Here is a 22,131-nt window from a genome sequence, read left to right as displayed (position 1 = left end):
AAACACAGCATATACACACACGGTATATGACGCAAAATATACTAATACAAATTGAATCTTGTATCATCTGCTGCTATAGACCTTGCCCAAGCAGATGAGACTCCAGATCAAGCATTAGGTACCAGTTTTCAGACTCTGAAACATTAGTTTGAGAAAGATTATCAAAACAGAGTGTTTATGTAAAATTAAACATGTACTACAAGTAAATTCCCTCCTCCATGACTACAGTACAGTGTCCTGATGGGTACTGATTCTACCAAGAAAGGTATTTGCTATACTGTGGGACTTCCAGCAGTCATTGCTGCCTTGCTCACATTACCTTTCAGCACACCCAAATCATAGTTAAAGAGATGGCCTATGACAAAAGCAAACCCACATTTTTACAGGCTTTATCAGTTTAATTTGCTTATCCTCAGCTGCAGCATAATCATTCTTTTGAAAAGTCTGGGAAGGAAGGATCCTGTGGGCAAGAGATCTTTGCCTGCTCTTTATCTGAGCAATAGCTGAGTACACTCAGAGAAAAAACATTACTTTGTAAGGTTAGAAGAGGTCAGAGAGAAAACCAGAAAAACTGCAGTTCACAAAAGACACTGAGATGCCACTAGGGGTAGTAGGAAGGAGACAGGAAGAACTCCAAGTTAAGGAAAAGAAACATTACAAGGATCACAGGGCATTTTTCAGAGCTAGAGGTAACTCAGAAAATCACCAAGTTGGCTGACATTAAACCTAAAGCAAGAACTCATTTGCAGTGGTACGAATCTAAGTTGTTCATAAATCCCTTTATATCCTTTTTCAAAGAATGTCTGAGAGTTTTGAATTTAAAAATTCAGGTATTCTACTGCTTATTTTAGTAGCTCCTGGAGTTTATTTTTAACTCTTAAAGTCTTAAGATTTCTAGACCTAAAATGGTCTCCTTTAAAATTCTGGTCAACTCAGAATCCCATCCATTGGTAGTTTTTTATTTCAGACAGTGTATTACACTAAATCTCCAACTAACGAATAAAACCCTCAAAATGCAGGAAAGCAGATAAGAGTACTGCAAGTAGTCAGGAAGACTTTATTGGTTAAACCAGCTACAGAAATCCATCTTATAATCAACATTGCTAATATTAGAGACTCCTTGCATATAAATAAAGTCTCATTCAGGTAGCCTGCTAATTATGACATAACATAGACAACTTTCAGCAGACAAAAAGCCCATTCCCTAACAAACACAAAATTAAAACAAAAGGGAACGAGCCTGGTAAATTTCAATTACAATGCAAGCTTTTAAACTTCAGAATATTCTGGTAGTTCAGTATAACTATAAAAATGAAAATTCTGAAGAGAAGCAGCTTTACCATAAAATGTTCTTAAGAGTCTTCCCTTAAGAGTCTTAAGAGTCACAGAGCAACTGTGACTCTCATCTAAAAAGGTCCTACAAGCCCTTTTCAACTTATGGGTAATGGATTTAGCTCAGGAAAATCCTTAATGACATTACTTGAGAGCTGAGGGCATAACATGCTGTAACAGGCTAAGAAATAACCCTCATAGCTACTCTGCTTCTTGACCCAGCAGCAGAAAACAAAATTCTTTCCTTTGGTTCCTAGAAACACAAATCAATTCTTTCTCCATCTGACAGCAACCTTACAGCAAACCACAGGCCATGGGATAAGGAATCATCCTAGCTATGGAACCAGAAAAAGCAGACAAGTAATGGCCCTACTGGCCCATGCTAACTGATTATAACTTTTTGAGAAAGAAGTATTTGCCTTATGCAAACTTAGGTCAAGCATTCTGCATACCTGTGGCAGAGAATATTTTCTGCCATTATTTAATGTACTATTATGCGCAGTCTCATAATTGTCAAGTAAGGGCCAAGAGTCATAGGCAGCTATGAAAGAGACAATGATCAATACCAAGAAACCACCCCTCCTTAGGGCCTCATCCAAATAAATAAGCAGTCCTTGACTCAACCTTACGTGCCAGTTAATCAGTATCCATCTCTAAGCCTATGTCAAATGCTATATTCAGAGTCTGCAATAATGAAAAAGTGAAGCAACCAGAAAAATGTGTTGAGAATTGCAGGCAAATATTTCCCTAGTGTGACATCTTGTGCTTTTGCTAGCCACTGCATAAGATAGTGAAAAGAAGGAAGACAGAAGCAGAGAGGCAGATGATCAGTACTTATAAGGAGTAGTAATAGCAATGGTTAATAGGAAGAGACAACCATAGCAGCTGATCTGATGGAATGTGTGAAGGTAGGGGATCATGTGTCTGAGTCTTATGTGATGCTAGGAAAGGCTGAGGTACTTCAGATTATGCACTTAAATCTTGCCTGGAGTGTGAGTTGGGAAGTACTTAATTGCACAGTAGATTTGCTACTTTATGTGCACCACTGATGCTTCATGACTGGAATTCCCTTCTGTGCAGACTTAGGAAAAGCTCTTCTTGAAATGGAGTGATCTGTCCCACCACTGCTAATCTCCTTAACTTCAGTGTATAGTCCAAACCCAGATCTATTCTCCTTAACTGTCTACACTTTATTTACTTATTCCCTCACCACAAGAGCCATTATAGACATTAGTCTATTGTTATCTAATGACCTACTAGCAAAAGTAGGAAAGCAAAACCTAAAGTTTCATTTTAAGAAACACTGACCAGACAAATATCTCTGAATGTAAACATAAGATTTTTTTTATAATTTACATTCCATTTTCAAATAGAAATGTTATGCAGTAGGAACTTAAAGGTTTTAGCATGAAATGTATAGCTTGCCTTAACAGAGGCCCTGTCAAGATTGCTTTTACCAGCGATCATTTCATACAGATGAAATGACAGATGCTCTTCTAATGACAAGAATTAGAGCTATGAGCCCTAAGATTCTGCTGAAATAAAAACAAGCACATAGTTGAGCCCAGTCTACCTAAGTCCTCAGAACCAGACATCCTAAATGAGTTTTGCTTAATTTAGAAAGAGAACCATATGTAAGGTAAAATTACGCAAAATTATTTGGTCCGATTAATTCAGTTGATATATTATACATGCTTTTCCACTTGCAACATTGTTTTCAATTCAGTTTCTTGAATATTTTCTATTTGATAACCAGAAGAATCAAAATTTCCCCTCATCTGCATTGTTCATAAACAATTTACTACTGCTTCTGTATGTACTCAATTATCACATTGTAATTCTGCTCCCTTAAAAAAAAAATTAAGTTATTTATAACATATGCATAATTAGTGTTATCCATATGTTTGCAAGTGTCCTGAAAATACCTTTCAGTGTGAATGTATGATTCAAATGTTTGTAAAAGTTTTTTTAATGCATTCAGGCAAAGCCCCTGTAGAAAATCTTTCCGATATCACCCATGATTGTACTGCATTTTAATGAGATTTTCAGCTTTACTTTGAATAAATTATACAGGAGCAGTCTGTACTACTGTTTACAGTCATGAAGTATGCATTACATTCTTATATTTTAAGCAATAAAATACATAATTTTCTGGCTTTTCCTGTAAAACACTCAAGGATTGAATTCCTGTTTCTGTCATCTTATTATGAGAATATTGCAGAGAAGAAAACAAATTACTCCTGTCTGTTAATTTCCTCTTACCTAATGGGAGCTTTAAAAATGATGGAGCTTCCCTGAGGTACTGAACAGTGATGGTAACTTCATCGCCAGCATTTCGCAGTAGGTGTACCTGTCAGTGTGATAAATAACAGCTTCTTTAAACCAAAGAACGACCACTCATGGAAAGCACATTATTCAAAATGAAATCAACATCTCTCTTCATCTGTAAGAAACTCAGTATGAACATTTCTTACTGGGAATGAAGAATATGTTGATGGCCAAGCCACACTGGCAACCAGTAAGAGCAGGCAAGACCAATGGAACAACCTGAATAAATAATTCCGTGGCAAACTGATTTTATATACCAGCTGAACACAATGTCTACTAATAAATTAATTTTATAATACTGTTGTTGAACAGTAGAGAAATGTGGGGGCTTGTACATAAAATACATCAATTGTGTGTCTATACACATAACAGACACATACATATATACTAATGCATCATACATATCTGTAATCTAAGCATTTGGTTGGATCCAGTTAAGTGCTCCATTAAGCACATTTCTCTCTTCCAAATACAAAACAAGGTCTTGGGTTTTGTGACTGTCTTTATTATCTGTAAGTATTTACTAACCAGGAGAGAACACATACAGGTGTTTAACACATGGACTGAAACATCCACATTTAAATTAAAGGCACGGCAGACTACTTCAAAAGTAGCTTTTTTAAATGGAGAACTTCAAATACCATCTTTAATGGAACTCAATTCCTATTACAGTGCAGAGGTATTCCCCAGTTCCATATCCATAACACTCAGGAAAAAAAGCTTTGCATTTGTTTTTCATTTTTTGCATGTAGAGTCTGAAGCCCTGATTCTACTTGTCATAAGTGGATGCTAATGCCTGTGGTCTCTAATCCAAGCACACCCAGAGAATGCATGGATCAAGCACACAAGTAAATACAGCAAAGTAAGTTCTGTAGATTTATTTATTGCTCTAACGTAGCTGGAGGAAGTGGAGGAAGTTGCTGCTTGTGTTGCTTCAGATCACTAGTTTAGCACAATGTCAGATGGGCCAACATCCTCTTGTGTACCTGAAGTAATGCTTACACCTGTGACTGATGAATTCACCTGCATAAAGCTTATGCTTTATGGATATGAAATGCAGGACAGGTGAAGAAATCAAGTAAGCTATCACACAGGCTAAGTAATTTAGATTATAAAAATATGGTGGGAAAGAGGAAGCAAGAGAACAAAGCCACAACAACAACACTTAAAAAAGAACTGTCTGAACATGTTCCGATTTGGTTGATGAAGTGAGCAAACTTATGAATTATGCACATAAAGTACCGCTGCTAAAACCTTATTGTGTGCTGTACCATAAAATCCATATAATGAATAGTTACAGTTTGCCTACAATCTCCCCACCTACCTTCCAGTTCACCAAACAAAGACTCCCATTGAAAACAACCCATAGAAGCACTAATAACCACAGAGCAGTCTCTGGGATGGAATGATAATGTTTTGCTTCCCTCAAGTTAGGAAATTCAGCACTGAAGGGGGGAAGCAAGAACTCACTAAGGTTTGAGAAAGCACGTAACAGGGAGTCCAGCTTAAGGAACAAGGGTACAGAAGCAAAAGGGCAGAGGATGAATAAAAGAAAGGAAAAAAAAAGAAGAAAAAGAAAAACAAAACAAAAAACCCCAAGCCAACCAACCAGAGAAAAACCCCAAACAAACTACCAAAAACCAACAAACAACAACACACAAAAATTAAAAGAGTGCCTGCAGCTTAAGGAATTTTTCCAGAAAGGACCTGCATTTCCTATCAACTTCTTCCTGGACAGAATTCTTGCTCCCCCAGGGTCCCATTTCTCTGCTCTTTAAGTCAAGCATTTTTACTGTTTTTCACAGGCTAAATCCTTCCATACCAAAAAAGCAACAGCTGGTGCTATCTACTCACCTCCCGTACTCTGATATGAGGTGTTCTACTCTAGGCAAAGATTTTGTGGACAACTGACTTTAAAAAAAAACAACAACATTGTGGAAAAAAGTTATGTTCATTGATTTCTGACTAAACCCTCTCACAACAGGAACCGTAGCACAGTAAAATCAGAATGCTTCTTTAAGGTCATACAAGAGTGTGTTTGGACTGTAAAACAAACCAATGTGTCTTGATTTCTAATGTACAAGAACAATTATGTCTCCTGAAAATCTCTGCCCCTTATTTCCTGCAATAGTTTAGCCTTACCTCTGGTGCTCCTACCCTGCTCTTACAAAGATAGGTCTTCCCTATATCTGCAGACTGTTCTTCATATAATATACCACCTAATGACTTCTCACTATTTCTGTTAAACTGCATTGAAATGGAGCCTTTACAGCTACATCAAATGGCTTTAATGTGACCAAAATGTTTATAAAAGACAGTAAATAAATTTTTTGCCATGCTTAGCTGATAGAAACACTGAATTTTTGATCATTGACCAATAAAGCTTAATTGGCAACATTTTCTATAACTGTATATATAAAGTAAAAATATTAATTACCTTATTCTTTTTTTAAAAAGTGATAATAAAATTACAAGTAAGCAGTTGAAGCAGCAGATGTGCTTCAGTCTGTAATTTTGCACATAATCAGGTAGTGAATATTATATCTTTTAAAAAAGAAGTTGTTTAAATTCCAGACCCCTACAAGAAAGGTGATTTGGTCCCAGAGCAGAAAGACATTTAGCCTGATCCTTGAAAAAAGAACCACGCTCAGACAAAATGCATTCGGCTGCAAAGATATCAACAAGTAAATACCCTGGAGGCACCTGCACTGACATCTTTGGCACAGAGGAGGTAACAAATCCCCTCATCCAAAATTAGGAGGACAAGGCACAGGTGTAAGGGGTGCAGGGCCCAGGTGCTGGCAGGGGGCTCTGTGAGGAGAGCGGTGGCAGCCGGACCCAGATGGATCCAACCAAACCCCCCCACAGGGCATGGATTGGGGTGGGGGAAGTAAGAGGAGCTGGGAATGAATGAGTGAAGTGGGCCTGGGAACAAGGGTGTGTGGAAGATGTTGGTGCCATATTTTTGTCTCTGTTTCTCACTACCCAAAGCTATTTTAACTGGCAGTTTAATAAATTAACTTTCCTCAACCTGAGGTTTTTTGCCTGTGACTGGTAAGCATTCTCCCTGCCTATCGTAGTGAGCAGCCTTTTCATCCTATTTCCCCCACCTCTACTGCTGAGCAGGACAACTGAGAGAGCAGCTGGATGGGCATTTAGCTTCTGGCTAGAGCTGAGCCACCACCATGGGTTCCAGTTTTATGAAAACCAAAACAAACAATAAAAACAAACAAAAAAACCCCACACCAAAATAAAACAACCAACCAGCCAAACAAACAAAGCAAACAAAAAACCAAAGAAAAAGCAAAAAGCAACCAGACAAAAATTCTAGGTTGAGTGAATCCAGCCTCGGTGAAATGCTACAAAGTTAATGTAGGTAGGAAAATAAAAGGACAGCCAGTGTATTCACTGCCAAAGGCAAAAAATGTTCTGACAATCAGTATCAGGGTAGTCAGAGTTTGCAAGAAATGCAAGATCCTGTCATTGAATGCTGCTGTATCTTGTGACACCATTTTACCTGGCATTTTGTGGTCAATATACTAGTATCAGTGACTTTAGCTTAATATCAGTGTAGCAACTTAAACCCAACAAATTTATAATATAGTCAAAACCAATATTGTAGTGTGTAATTAACATTCAACAGAATACATGTACTTCTTTTATTTATACTTAAAGCTCACTAAGCCATAATTGGCTTTTTATTAAAGCCACAAGTGAGAGACATTTTAATTGTCTATCTTTGGAATCCCAAGGAAGAATTTTAACTTCCTAATAGATAAAAACATTTGGAAGAAAATTCAAATGCAACATAAGAACTGTGTTTCCACTTAATTAACCAAATTATGTTTGCACACATATTTTTCAAGAGATGAGAGGAGACAGCATGACAGACATGCTGCCTAACATTTTAGGAAGATTGTAGTAAAATATTATGAGAACTTAAACCCTAAAACTGTATGGAACAAAAAAAAAAGAGTGGAAAAGAAAAAACTGAGAAGCACGGCATTTTTATTTAAAATTATATTTTGAAAAGAAAAGAACTCTATACTACTGCTCTGGTTTAAAATTACCAAGCAGTAATACCTTAAATATACTCATAGTGTATCACACTCTCCTGGAGCTACTTTGTATTCTCAGCTGATGTCTAATGAGGTACTAGTGAACAAAGCACACTAGAAAAAAAAATTCAGTGCTCGCAAGAAAGCATTGAAACTATAGAAGATCACTAAAGAATGCACTGCTCTGTAGTGCTGAAGCTTTTGCTAAAGTCCAGTAAGTACAAAAAGACAAATCCAGTAGCTTTGGAGTAAAATTCACTGTTGGATCATTTCTTTACTAGTATTAACACAAAAAGAGAATTGTAAAATTTAGTGTTGTTTGTTGGTGTTTGGTTTTCTTTATTTTTGGTAAAAGAAATTTACTGTGGCTAATTGTGCTTGTGTAGGCACTTGTATGCTCATATGGATGAAGAAGAAAAAAAGATCAAAGGAAAACCTTGCTTTTCATGCTGGCTCTCCTTTGTGAATTTTGCGTATCTCTAAGTGCATTCATTATGCCAAGTACCTCCATCAGAAGCCATGTTTGCTTCTCTTTTTCACATGCAGTTCTCAGGAATGGAACAGAGAGAATGTTAAAAATAAATAATAGCTTCTGGATTGCGCTTACCTAACTACATTACAAAATCTGCAGGGAAAAATGTAACTCATATTTTAGGAAAACCAAATGACCTTTGTTTCCTCATTCTTATTGTCAACACCCATTTTTGGGAAATCCTCTCCACCTAACTCAGGCAAGGGAAGTCAAAGGCACAATTCATAGCTCGTGTGCCTTCTTTTTAAATTTTGTTGCCTCGTGTTTACTGTAGCTTGCTTTAAACCTTCAAATATACCTGAACTTCATTTTTCTCACTGCTCATTTAGATAGGAGATTTAGACAGGGTTTTGGCTGTTTAAATCAGGTTCTCTCTTTTTATACATCAGAACTGTAACAGCAATTAAAATTGAAAAGGAGCTTTTATTTGATGAATAAATTCACTCATGTGGCCCTTTAACTAAGATCTTTCCTGAGAGCAGAAGTCACATCATTTAACTTTGGCCATTTAAAACAATTTACTATGAAGCAGTGGTTAATATTTTTTTTAATTAATAAAAATCTTAATATAAAAAGCAATCCTCACCTGTAGGTGGCTATCTCTAAATAAGGAGAGTCTAGATGATAAACTTACACTTTAAAAACCTTGTTAGATAAAATTAATTTTATCTATAGATTAAAATTTAACATTAAACACCTAACTCAGACTAAAAGTCTGAAGCAAAAATTCCAAAGTAAAAAAAAAGTGAAACTCCTGAGATAATCTTAGATTTTCAACTCTATTAGTAGGGAAGAAGGATGCATGAAAACCAGATCTTACAGTACAAGTAGTCTTTAAAATAACAGTGGGAGTAAAGTGGCTTTAGAAAAAGTTTAAAAAAATCAAAGTTGGATTGCAAACAGTATTGGAAAAGCATGAAGCAAAATTAAGTCTGTCCAAGAAACAATGATTTATTGACACTTGTCTCTTTTCCACTGGTCAATGAGGAAGTGGTTTCCAACAAATAACTCTGATTCTTATCTGCCTGAGCTTTGCAGTGTACACTGAGCAATACTCTCTTGCTTAATGCTGAATTGTCTACCCCAAAGCAAGCTTTTGTGTCCAAATAATTTATATGAATATGCTAGAAAAATAAGAGTCAAATTATTAATTCTGAGTGACTTGCAACACTCTTCTTCCTATTTTCACTTAGGTATCTTACTGCATAATTAGAACTAAAATTATTTTCACAGATATCTATCAAAGATGTCACATACCGTGACTCAAATAACTTCTCCTTATACTTCTCTGCTTTACCAGCACTACTCTTCAACATCTGCGTATGTGCCTGAAGAGATGTGTAGCTTTCACAGCCACTGAGCAAATCAGAACCTATGATACAACTTGTTAGAGTCTTGCTAATGAGTCAGCCCACTCAATTTTTGAAAATCCATCCGTCATACTTGTTTGTAGCATCATGTGGTCTTATTTTCTCAGACTACCAAGAATAAGTAACTTAAATGGTTAGCTTGCTATATGGTTACTGGAAGATTACCCACATACACACATATGTATAGAAGATTATCTTTCCTTCTCACTTGGCCTTTTCCTACTACAATATGAAAGATTCAGGGCATTAATTTTGGGACACTTGCTTTCTGTGAGATTTTGCAATCTGTATAAGTGGATCAACTTCTCTTTCTTTTCTGCAAAGTAACCCTTGGAATACTGTAATTAACAGTTTAAGAAAGCCATCAGTAGTCTGTAGAATATGTCCAAACATAAAGATATGTAGAAGAAAGGCTACAAAGTAGGCAATCACTACCATGACTGATTTATTAATGATCTCTTATCTTTGCTATTTATTCCAAAATTTTTATCTCATCTTTTAATGAATTGTTTTATTACTAAAATTTTGAGCTATTTTATTCTACCTGTCATTTTGCAAATATAAATATACAAAGGGAAATGAATTACTCAGGAGATGGTGTGACAGATTCTTTGATTCTGTGTCTGCAGACAAAGAAAAGTTAATTACAAAGTTACAGTTACAAAGGGAAAGATGGCTCTTATTGGGAGTGTTTTTCAACATGCTGATAAATATTTATTTTATATTATTATGAATGAGCAATATAGATTATTAAATTATAACTCCCATGCAAAGTTTAAAGTTAAACACAGCAGTTTTCAACTGTAAAATATTGCTAGAGTAATCAATTTCCTTGAATGTAATGTAAAGATTTTATAATTCAGAAAAAAACAGAGGAAGACAGAAAAGAAATATCTTTGGTAGGCAGGCAGCAATTCTCCAGCCTGGGCTGCCTTTGTGTTTTGTGAGACACATGTGACTGGGAAAGATGTCAGTGAACAGGAGAAATGTTCAGACTTCAATGATGACCTCTGCACCCAAGTCACTCTGCAGCTCTACCCCTTGCTATCATCTAGGAGCTTCTTCATGACATTCTTGTACATTAGCAAGAACTGGGATTCACAGCAAGCTTTCACTGCAGCTCTTAAGACACAACTTCTTTTATGGCTAGTATATATCAAAATGGTATATAAGTACCTACATAGTACAAAAAAACTGCACTGTAAGAGAAGCCATAAAGGTTTTTGTTTGTCAACAAATGAAATACAAATTCAGATGTAGAAGAGGTATTAACTGGAGAAAAAACACAGGAAACCAAAGCAGAGAGGGACTGGTCCTTTTCCCATTTTTCTTTGTGCTTGATTTTTTTTTTAATATATATAGTTTATTTTTCTCCTATGATATTCATATGGATTTACTAACATTCATATTTACTCAGTCTTAAGTCCTATCATGGTGGATATGTGACAGCAATTAATATGTATGTCCCTGGCTGGGCACTGAAACAGTAGAGAATCTGCGTCTTCTAATTTAAGAATACTAGTGTCTGAAAAACTAAGTCCTATTTATTATTATCTATTATCTATCCTATGTATCATTATTATTATATTATTTATAATATATCCTATTTATTATTATCACTTTAAAATGTCCCCTCTGCATTACCTATCAAGAAAATGCAGCTTATGGAAATCTTAACAAATTTAAATTATTCTGCAGTTTCTCTTAGTTCATTCAGTTAGGACTTCCCTCTTATTTCTGTCTACAATAACAGGTTATCAATTTAAACAAACGTGGCTCCTGTAGAATATAATTACCAGGAATTATTGAAAAAAAATGCCTTTAAATGCTTTTTCATTATCTTGTACATTATTTTTTCTGCTTAATAACACACTTAGACTGTGTTTCACTTCAAAACACTTACAGAAGTATCTTGAATAGGAAAGATGTTGATAAATATTGTGAAAATGAGCTCTGAGCCAAATCAGCTATTCCTTAAAGAAATGGAAGTTTAAATGTGCTTAAAGCTGTCACCTGAAGCATGAAGTCCTATCCCTGAGAAAGTAACTTTTGCTATCCTTCAAAAAATTCTAAGAATATCAGAGCACTACAGGGACCTCCCTCTGGACATTCAGGTCAGTCTCAACTGTGCTATAAAAGAGTTAAAAGCCACTGCTTACTTTAGAATGCTTATTTTAGAATAAGCAGTATGTTTCATTGCTCATCTACTGTTACACTTATTTACAAAAAGAAACAATTATTTCAGGTATCAAAAAATCAAAACAGACAGAAATGGTCAAATTACAAAAAAACCCCCCCATACAATTCTTAGATAGAAACTCTATTAAATCACTACTGACATATCTGGTATGTCAGCAACACATACTGTAAGATTGAAGTGCCACTTGCAGTTCAAACACACATAGATATATCTGAGCATGACTGGAAATGAGTATACTTAGGTAGAATTAGGATCTGTTGAAATGCCAACATTTCTTTCCCAAATGCAAACCTTTTCAAGCAAACAAACTGGAGAAGTCTAATCCTGCAGTTTCAGATTCTTCAAATATATTTGAAAATCCTTCTAGATGATAGTTAAGTAGTTCTGTTTATATAAACTCCAATTGGCACAGATTGAGCTAAACAGATTAAATACAGGGTTTTATATAGATGTTACTGTTTCAATTTTGTGTTTGCTCATATTCATAACATACCTGCAGAGCTCTCAGAAAAGGATTTTATCAGACTAGAAGTACCTCAGAGGAGAGAGATATCAGTCAGAAAACTTCTACCATCACCCACTGGCAGTGGTATGGAATGGTAATGACGGTTGAATTATAGACAGTATTTAATGAAGGCTTTTTTGTACCATTGAGTGTAAAAGCCAAACCAGAACATCTAAAAGTTATCAAACCCAGAAGGTTATATGCTGCTATCTCTAGTTCAGAAACTATTGACAATTTGGGCACTGCTTCCTTTTCTTACAGTTTTTTCACAATTATTCTTTTGTACTAAGTCTTCCTAGCCTAATAGACTTTTCACAAACACCCAAGTTAATATAGAAGTAAATGTAAGAATCACACAGAACTGCTTTTGGTGTCCACACACATTCACTGCTGAAGTACAGATAGAAGTTCTAGTCCTATAAAAGCTGAACAGACAGCCTTTCACTGGAATCAAGCATAGAATTTATCTGTAATACTGCATATATCCATTTCTATGAAGTTTGGTTTTAAAACCTAGTAGTTTCTTTTCCTACCATTTCCAGACTTATCCATGTAAAGTTTTCACCCTCCTATTCCAACTTCCTCCTTTGGCTTAAATATTTGGTCTCTCCCCATGGTGCTCAGTATTTATGACTAAAGAGGCTAATACAATTTGCTAGAAATCCTTTCAAGGTCTTTCAACATATTTATAAATGAAATAAATACAAAATGAAAATGGCTAATGGAGACACTTTTTTGTGTGTGTGTGTTTTTTAAAATCTTAACTCCTTTTACCCTTAGGAAGTACTGCTTAAAATCACAGCTGTCCAGCTGCACTCTGTGTGCTTTCTCTAATAATTGCTATATTTTGCATCCACAGCTTAACAAAGACTTCAGCTCTTCCTATCACTTCTTTGTGCCAGGTAGTTAAATTCTTCCATCAGTTTTCATTATAGTAATTCTGCTTTTGTGCTCAAAGATTATGCACATTGTAAATGCTTATAATGCCTGAATACCTGCTGCTTCTCTAACCCAGGGAATTAAGAAACTATGAAATAGATGCGGGTATAATAGTAGTACTAAAATATGAACTAAATTGTGGATGCTTTCTTAACATGTTTAGAGCTTGAAAGGTAGTCAATTTCCACAAGTACATTGCAGAAATTATATATTATTTCAAACTATACATCTAACACAGGTACCATAATGCACTGCTACATTTTTTTGAATTATTCTCTGAAGTTTTTCTATCCTTTACAAAAACACAGTAAGTGTAAAAGGGTGCAAATTTAAACATTAAAAATGTGTTTTAAAACATGTGAATTTTATCATTTGGCAGGTATGACAGGAGATCAAAAGTATACTATAACTTGCTGCTTAAGGAGGAATGCTATCAGATGAGATCAGTAATGAAACAATCACATTTCTTAGACCATCTGGAAACACTGAGGTTTAATTGTGCATCCCACAGAATTTAGAAGTTATACTATAATTTGATGATTTTATGTGGCTTTTTTTTTAAAGCAGTGCTGGGATATGTGGCAAATCAACACCTGGAGCAGTGAAATTAAATTCACTTAAATTAAAAGTGAAAGAGGACCCTGGTAACTGTAGAGCAGTCAGCCTCACCTCCATCCATGGAAAGGTGATGCTGTCTCTAGGCATACCAAGGACAAGAGGATCATTAGGAGCACTCGACATGGTCTTACCAAGGGTAAGTCACATTTAACCAACCTGATAGCCTTTTATGAGGACATAAGCAGGTGGATAGATGATAGTAGTGCAGTGGATGTGATTTGTCTTGATTTCAGTAAAGCATTTGACACCGTCTCCCACACCATCTTTGGAGACAAAGAAGATGTGGTCAGGTAGTGAGAGGGACTGTAAACGGGTTAAAGGAAAGAAGTTAGAGAGTTGTGGTCAGGGGTACAGAGTATAGTTGGAGGCCTGTATTTAGTGGAGCTCCTCAGGGTTTGGTACTGGGTCCAGTACTATTCAACATATTCATCAATGACCTGCCCAGTTCCTTCAGCCACTCGTCATGACTTGTTCTCCAGTTCCCTCACCAGGTTGGTAGCTCTCCTCTGGACATGTTCCAGCACCTCAGTGCCCTTCTTGTAGTGAGGAGCTCAGAACTGAACACAGTACTCAAGGTGCTGCCTCACGAGTGCCCAGTAGAGGAACACGATCAGTTCAGCCAGCAGGAGTAGGGAAGTATTTCTGATACAAGAACAGGGAACTGTTTGAAAGCATCCAGAACAGAGACACAGAGATGATTGTGTGGAACATCTCCCTGATGAGGAAATGCTGAGTGAGCTGGGTCTCTTCAGCTTGGAAAAGAGGAGACTGAGGGGCAACCTCATTAATTTTTATAAATATGTAAAGGGCAAGAGCCAGGAGGATGGAGCCAGGCTCTTCTCAGTGATGTTCAGTGATAGAACAAGACGTAACAGGTGCAAATGATAGGAGGATCTGCAAAAACATATGGAAAAGCTTTTTCACTGTGAGGGTGACAGAACACTGGACCAGGCTGCCCAGTGAGGTTGTGGAATCTCCTTCTCTGGAAAATTTATTTGATAGTTACTTGTGAGAGATCAAGCAAGGCACTAGCAAAAGCCTTTTCAAAAATTCATTGGAAGATACTTTCTGTGCCTTCCTGATGCTTTTCGTTTTCTTTCCTTCCTGACACTTTCCTGAGACTTGTTTTTCATTTCCCTGGAAGTGCAAGGGTTTCTTTGTTGGATTCCATTTTATATTCCTGTAGGTTTCCCATGACAAAATATACACCCCAGAAAAATGCACGCACAGTTCTTCTCTACATGTTCATTATAATTTTTACAGAGATTGTTTTCCTATTTCCATTCTACTACATCTGCATTACTGAACACATGGTAATTCCAGGAAACAGACAGTGTGATGTTGAGGTGATCTAAGATACTACTGCTAAGTTTCTGTGTAATATCATGTTTCAGGTTTTTTGGTTCGTTGGTTTGGTTTTTCTGTTTTTATTTGCATTCACACAGTAATACATAATTCTGGCTAAAAGTTACAGTAATGTATATAGACTATTTCAGAAAGTGTCTACAACTCTGTAGTCTCTTTTTTTTCTTCTCAACTTTTTTGTTTCTTTTTTTTTTCTTCTTGGTAGGTGCTCACTTTGAAAATGCTCTTTAGTGGCATCCACCTGCTCATCAAAAAAGAACAGGAGGAACAGACTGCTTTTGTTAGGGTGTGTGAGCAACATGTACTTCTTATTTTCCAGAGTCAGGGATTTCATTTTTACTGTATTACTGCTGAATCACTGAATCCTGGTGTCTGTCTTCACAGTTCTTTCTTATCCTTATCAACCTGAATAATTCTACTGAATTTACAAACTGACATCTCATGTTTCACTTCCTTTCCCAGTTTGTTGTGATTGGATTCTATGAGGATATCCCTTCATCATGAATTTCAACAAAACTACTCTTCCCCTTTACTCCCTTCTCTCCCCTCAGGAGAGCTGTCTATTTCTTTTGTCTTGTACAGGGTAATAATGTGATTAGATACCAGGGAAACACAATTAATTTTCCTCTCAGATGAGCAGTAGAGAAACTAGACTCATCTCTAACTTGAGATTTTCTGCATTCACAATCTCTCCACACTTATACTCTATTTCTAAAAATAAACTTATTTTTCAAGGAAAATAAATTATTTTCAATTCTCCACAGTCTATTTTACTACCTACTGTAAAAGAGGAATGCTCCTCAGTACTGATTTTGAGTTATTCATGCTTCTATCCATTGCCTTTGCCAGAACTAATATGTGATAGTAGCAGCTTGAATAATTAATGAAAAAAGCAAATTCTAAAAAGCAAATTCTAGTAATTAGAAGTGGAAACCAGCAAAGCTAGTTTGTTGTGAAATTACTGCTGACAGATCAGCGAGGTGTTTGGCTTGCAGAGAAATAAACACCTTTTAACCTTGCTGGAAGTTTAAGGGTCAAGAAACAAAACTACATGTTTGGTAGAATCAGGACAAGCTATCAACATAAGCAACTCCAGAATGCCAGCTGTGGAAATGGTAGGCAGCAGACAGAATAATCTGGCTACCTTTCCTACAACTCACAGATCTTGTAGCCTTCTATCCCATGTTTTTTCCCCAGCTGGTCTTAACAACAACTGTGAGACAAACACCAGCCTGGTTTGGGCCAGGATAGAACTAATTTTCTGTCTTGTAATTTTGCTTTCAGCTAAGTCTGAGTATCTGCACTTACTAAAATTAACAGCAAGTTTCTCAGTCTGTGTCTGCTTCTAAGACTGATAATTCTTGATGCTCATAGGTACAGCTTGAGAATGCCATGCAGAACCAAGGCCACTGCTTGGTGCTGAGAAACATCTTATGCTCCAAAAAGAGAAAAGCAGTAAAGGGGTCACACCTGCAACCATCCTTTAGGGAGGAGCAGACAAGACAAGTCGCCTGAATTGACCAAATAAAGTATTCCATCCTATATGTGTCACACTTGGTATAAATTCGAGGGATCATGAAGGTCAAGCCCCTTTCATTCTTCCTGCTCCTTCATCCATGGGAGGATTCCATCTGTTCATCTGCCTGTGCTCCTGATCCATGCCCTCCTGAATCTATGTGTCCCAGCCTCCAGCTCCCAACTGCTGCTGACTCCAGGAGTCCAGCCTGGGACTTTTCCAGGGCTGTCCTGAAGCCTCGGTGGTGACATGAGCATTACTGGGGGGAAGGAGGGAGCCATGAGATATTTTTCTCATGTATATTTGTATATATTTAATATTTTTTCATTTTCATCATTACTGTTTCATTAAAGCTGCTTAGTCTCGTTCCCAAGCTGTAAGTTTCCCTTATTCTCTCTCCTTTCTCCATCAGGGAAGGGGATTAATAGAGAACATTTGTCATTTAATTACCAGCCCAGGGTTAAACTGTGACACTGACACATAACGAAATGTAAACTTCCATTTAGTAAAATGCAACTTATCTACGTTTGTGCCTCTACAGAGTAGCTCCTCACATGCTGTAAGGGTGAAACAGCAGATATTGTAAAATAGTAGATATTAAGAACAGAAGGCGGAAAAAGTGTAATCAAGGAATCCAAGGAATCCAAGGAATCCGGACATGTCATTGTGAAACAAAAAAATATAAAACCCAAATACTTCACTATGGCTGGCATTAGTGAAGCAATTCACTATCTCTACCTTTGCCACCAGCATTTAGTAGTCTGTGGGAGGTTGACCCCAGCCAGCAACTAAGCACTCAATCAGCTCCCTACTCAGTCCCCCCACAAGCAAGACAGGAGAGAAGATAGGAAGAACAAAAGTAACAAAACCTTTGAAATAAAGACAGCTTAAGTAAACAAAGACAAAAGGTAAAACAAAACAAGTGATGTGGAGGCAATTCTACAAGCAGATTGATGCCCAACAAGTCTCCAAGCAAAGGCTGCTTCCAAGTCTCCAAGCAAAGGCTGCATCCCCCAGACCTCCCTCCTCCCACCAATTTCTACTGCTGTGCATGATGCTATCTGGCATGAAAAATCCCTTTGGTCTGTTCAGGTCGTCTGATCAAACTGTACCCCCTTCCAATTTCACACCCAATTTCTATTCATTGAAAGGACAACGAGAGAGAAAACAGAGAAAGCCCTGATGGTGTGCAAGCACTGCTCAGCAAAACCAAAATGCTGCATATTATTAATACTGTTTTAGCCACAAACCAAAATACAGCTCCGTATGCTATGAAGAAAGTTAACCCCATGGCAGCCAGATACAGCACATAGTTCTCTAGATCATAAAGTACAATTTGTAATCTCAATTTATGTATTTCCAAAAGAGGTCTTCACCATCCAGAATACAAGCAGCAAGAAGTATGTCCAAACTATATTGGAAGATGACATTTCAGAAGCCCCACCTTGAAGCAGACAACTGATCATGGTGCCAGATGAAAAAAAAAAAAAAAAAAAAAACCCAAAAGAATTGCTGAACAACATATTACAGGCTCCCATTGACTAAATACTTTGTATGAGGCTAAAAATGTTATGCGAAAAATGCAACCCTGTGTGAAACTGAGAATATCCAAGCCTCCTGCTTTTTTTGAACATAACTGCTGGAGTGCCTCTCAACTAACCTGCCTGACACATTCAGAAAATAGGACACTTGCATGGAGACAGATAGATGCAGGTATCATTACTTACAAGTTAGGTGGGACCTCCATCACTAACCTCCTACTTTGTAGACAAATACCCTTAAAAATTAAGCTATAATTTTAACAGCTTAGTATGTTCTAACACAACTTTCTCCAGTGTTTTAGGTGCCCAAACCATTCGTCACTGACATGTTCCATCTACAAAACTACTGACAAAAACCTGCTTCCTATAAGCTGAAAGCCTAAGGACATTAAAGGAACACTTATTTTTAAAGTATTTCTTTCCAATTGCAAACCAAACACATTTAGATAGAGATTTTACTTTTGGATGAGAAATCTCAGCCATTATTTCATAAAAATGCAAAGACATAATTTTGATAGAAATAAGAAATAAAATACTTGCGAGTCTCTTAGGAAGTCTGGCACCAGTCTACCTCATCTCAAATCCTATAGAACTAGTCCTTCCCTCTACCAACTGACCCATTTATCTAACCCTGCTCTGATTCTGATAGCAAGTTGTGGTAGTAGAAAGTTGTCTGCAGAGCTGTCTCCTGGCCCATTGAGATCTCTCATAAATCTGCATCTTCCTTCAGCTATTAGGCCAACAGTTGTTCCAAAACTTTTGTTTAATAATTCTATTGAATTCTCATGCACATGGTAAACAGCAGCATTGTGCATTTCTCTGTCATTCCTCACAACTGAAGCGTAGATGTGTTACATGGACAGTTCTGGATCCTTTCTTGGTGCTGAAAAGCAATTATTAAGGGATGCTACTGTCTTCTGGGGAATAACTTTCAGGAAGTTTAGAACTTTCTATGTGCAATAATAATACAGGCAGCTGGAGGGCAGTTTACCAAAATAGAATAGAACAGATTCTGTGCTTTACTGAGATTGTCTGTAATTATTTGAGAGATTCAGCCTGACGATACTAATCAACACCAAGAAGGCCTACAAGATCACGCAGCTGCACTTTGTCTTGACCTTAAGAGAACACCTCCAACTAAAAAAAGCAAGTTTAGTTCCTTTGCCCAAGTAATTTCTGCCTTGCTGATAAGACTGTCAAAGCCCATGTAATCTATGGTTTCTACAGCTGCTATTCCGAGATACAGTTGTCAGTGGATGGACTGATAACTGCCAATAAACAGGCAACATGGGGTAACAATTTTTACCCACACTGCCTTGCATTGCAGATCACAAAAGCACTGCATATACAGCTAATGTGAACTGGCTTTATCCACATACAGTCAATCTGATAACTGAAATAAACCACTTCAAAACTAACCACTACAATAAATTATTTCATTTCAGGTTAGATCAAACGTTGCGCTAAACTGTATTCCAAAACTGCAGGAAATAACTGGAGCATAAAAGGGAATAAGAGAAGCATAATATTTACTGCAGTTTTTCTTGTCAGTGAGAATGGCAAGTGCCCACAACATTTTCAAATTAAATCTGATAAAATTTTGTAATTATAAGGCTAGGTAAGAATCTTTAGACAAAGCCTTGAAGCTGATAAAACTTCAGTCATCCATTACCAAAGAAGCATTCAACACTGCAGCAGAGGCAATAGCCAAATAAGTCTTTATAGGATAGAACTGTTGGATGGGATGTATATCAGAAAGATAGGGCTGAGGTATCAGTGATTCAGGACAGCATAGAGTGGGCATCACAGGGAACAGGGCTCTGAAAGCATGTTTTTGCTAAGAAGCATCTCCTAGCCTCTTTGTTTTTCAATGCGTTAGTCTGAGAGTTGCTGTGGAGGCAATTCTCCAGCTAGGGCAGAGTATGAAGTGGAAGAGAACCTGCAAAAAATGCTGCCTGCACATTGGTCAAAGATATTCAATTCCAGACCCACTGGAGAACATGTGATGGTAAAAATATTTTGAAAATTCAACTAACAACTTCTGGCTTACCTGTTGTTTAAACTCTAATAGACAGTATAGAAAAACTACTGATACATGTTTTTTTATCTGAGATTCATCTGCAAGCATATAAGCACTGAAAACGCTACACAAGCAGGATTGTTTAGAAGAAAGTAGCTCTCTATTTTATTTTTTCCCCCAAAAGAAGTCCTTGATGGCTTAATTCTATAAAGCAATGTAAAAAACATTTAAACAATACTCTTTTGTAAGCAAATAAAAAACTCACTGGAATATCTTGGTCCATTTCTTGCACATTACCATAAGAATTAAAACACCAATAAGAGTCAACATATTGTGCTAGAACTAGCTACCACAATTCCATTCTTCAGTCTCAAAATTCCTCTAGACTTTACATTACCAGACTCAGAAGTTATGCAGATGCTGACTGCTCTACACAATGTGCTGTATAGTCCTGGGCAAGGGGATTTTAGGTTTTTCCAGTGTTTCTCAGCAATCCACAGACACTGGTTTTCCCATGACAACTAAGACACAAAGATTTGTGCCTCAATCTCCTCCCAGGTTGAGATCTTTGTATGTTTTGTTTATTCATCTTTTTCTTGCATGTGGGTATGGTCTCTATCCATACAACCTTTGGGAGCACCAGCTATGAATTACGATATGTCCAGTATATGCACTCAGCCTATCTATTGCTCCCTAGTAAAGAAATTTCCATGAAAACTAACAATTACATTGCTCAGAGAATAAGAGGAAATTTAGAAACTTGTTAAGCTACTGATTTCTTGATTCCTCCAATTCGTGTCCCAGCATTTAAAAACAGTTTATGTGCAATGTCATTTGCTATTGTTATCACTATCTATATTTCTGTAACACTTGAGAATTCTTAACATGAAACAGAAGCACTGTGCAGTCCACCTCAGTGCACAACAATAATGTATATGCTACATAAATAGGGCACAGCTGAAGTGGTTACACCAGATAAAATAGCCATGTTGCTTTATACATTTTTCACCAGGAATCACTGTGTTCTCACACAAGTGCACATTTAGAAATAGGAAGCAAAACATTAATTAGATTTTCTATTTTCCAGTGCAAGCAGGGGAAAGACCTAAAAGCTGAGTCCCTTTCAATTGCACTGTAGACAATAGGTATCAAAATCAATAAATAGATTTATAAATCATGGCATTCACTCCAAGTATTCTGTTAAGTGCTGTTTTTACAGTAGGTCAAATCAGATTCTTTATTAAATGAATTCAATCCCTGTTCCTGTAGTGTTAAGAAGGTAAGAATCCTATTACCATTTAGATGTAATACTACAGCATGTGAACCCCTTGGGAGCACTTACATTTCCAGTGGATCAACCATTATACCAAAGGCATAATCCATAAAGACTGTATGTGTGCACACACATGTACACGTTATATATATATATACTATATGTATATATGTATGTGCTGCTATGTATAAATGTACATTTATATTTATAAAAGACTATTCAATTTATTTACAACCCCTGAAAGACTAATTATGATCACTCAAAGGACACTTTGGTATTTACAATAGCGTAATTAAAAAGGTAATATACATTTTTCATATTTTCACCATTCATTCTCAAATAGTAAAGGAGTAAAGGTCTTTTAATTTTTTCTTTGCTTTCTATTGAATTTTCATGGCAAGCAGCCCAGTGTACAATTTACACTGTATGCAATAAATAAATAAATAAATCATATATGCATTGATAGTACTGCTATAGTTTCTAGTCTGGAAAAAGCAGTTGCACAGAACAGAGGTAACCTACCAAGATTTTGTA

At 36.7% G+C, this 22,131-nt stretch overlaps 1 protein-coding gene across 1 annotated transcript in view; it reads right to left on the bottom strand.

Moving 5' to 3' along the window:
• SNTG2 (syntrophin gamma 2) overlaps positions 1 to 22,131 on the bottom strand; it is a 139,649-nt gene that overhangs the window by 89,579 nt on the left and 27,939 nt on the right. Inside the window, 1 exon segment of the mRNA XM_030447919.1 lies at positions 3,595 to 3,682. Within this exon segment, the coding sequence (XP_030303779.1) occupies positions 3,595 to 3,682 (88 nt within the window).

This window comes from Calypte anna, chromosome 3 (genome assembly GCF_003957555.1).
Source record: "Calypte anna isolate BGI_N300 chromosome 3, bCalAnn1_v1.p, whole genome shotgun sequence".
Taxonomy (NCBI): domain Eukaryota; kingdom Metazoa; phylum Chordata; class Aves; order Apodiformes; family Trochilidae; genus Calypte; species Calypte anna.
Note: the sequence above shows the minus strand (reverse complement) of the source record. Positions and strands in the feature narration are given on the sequence as shown.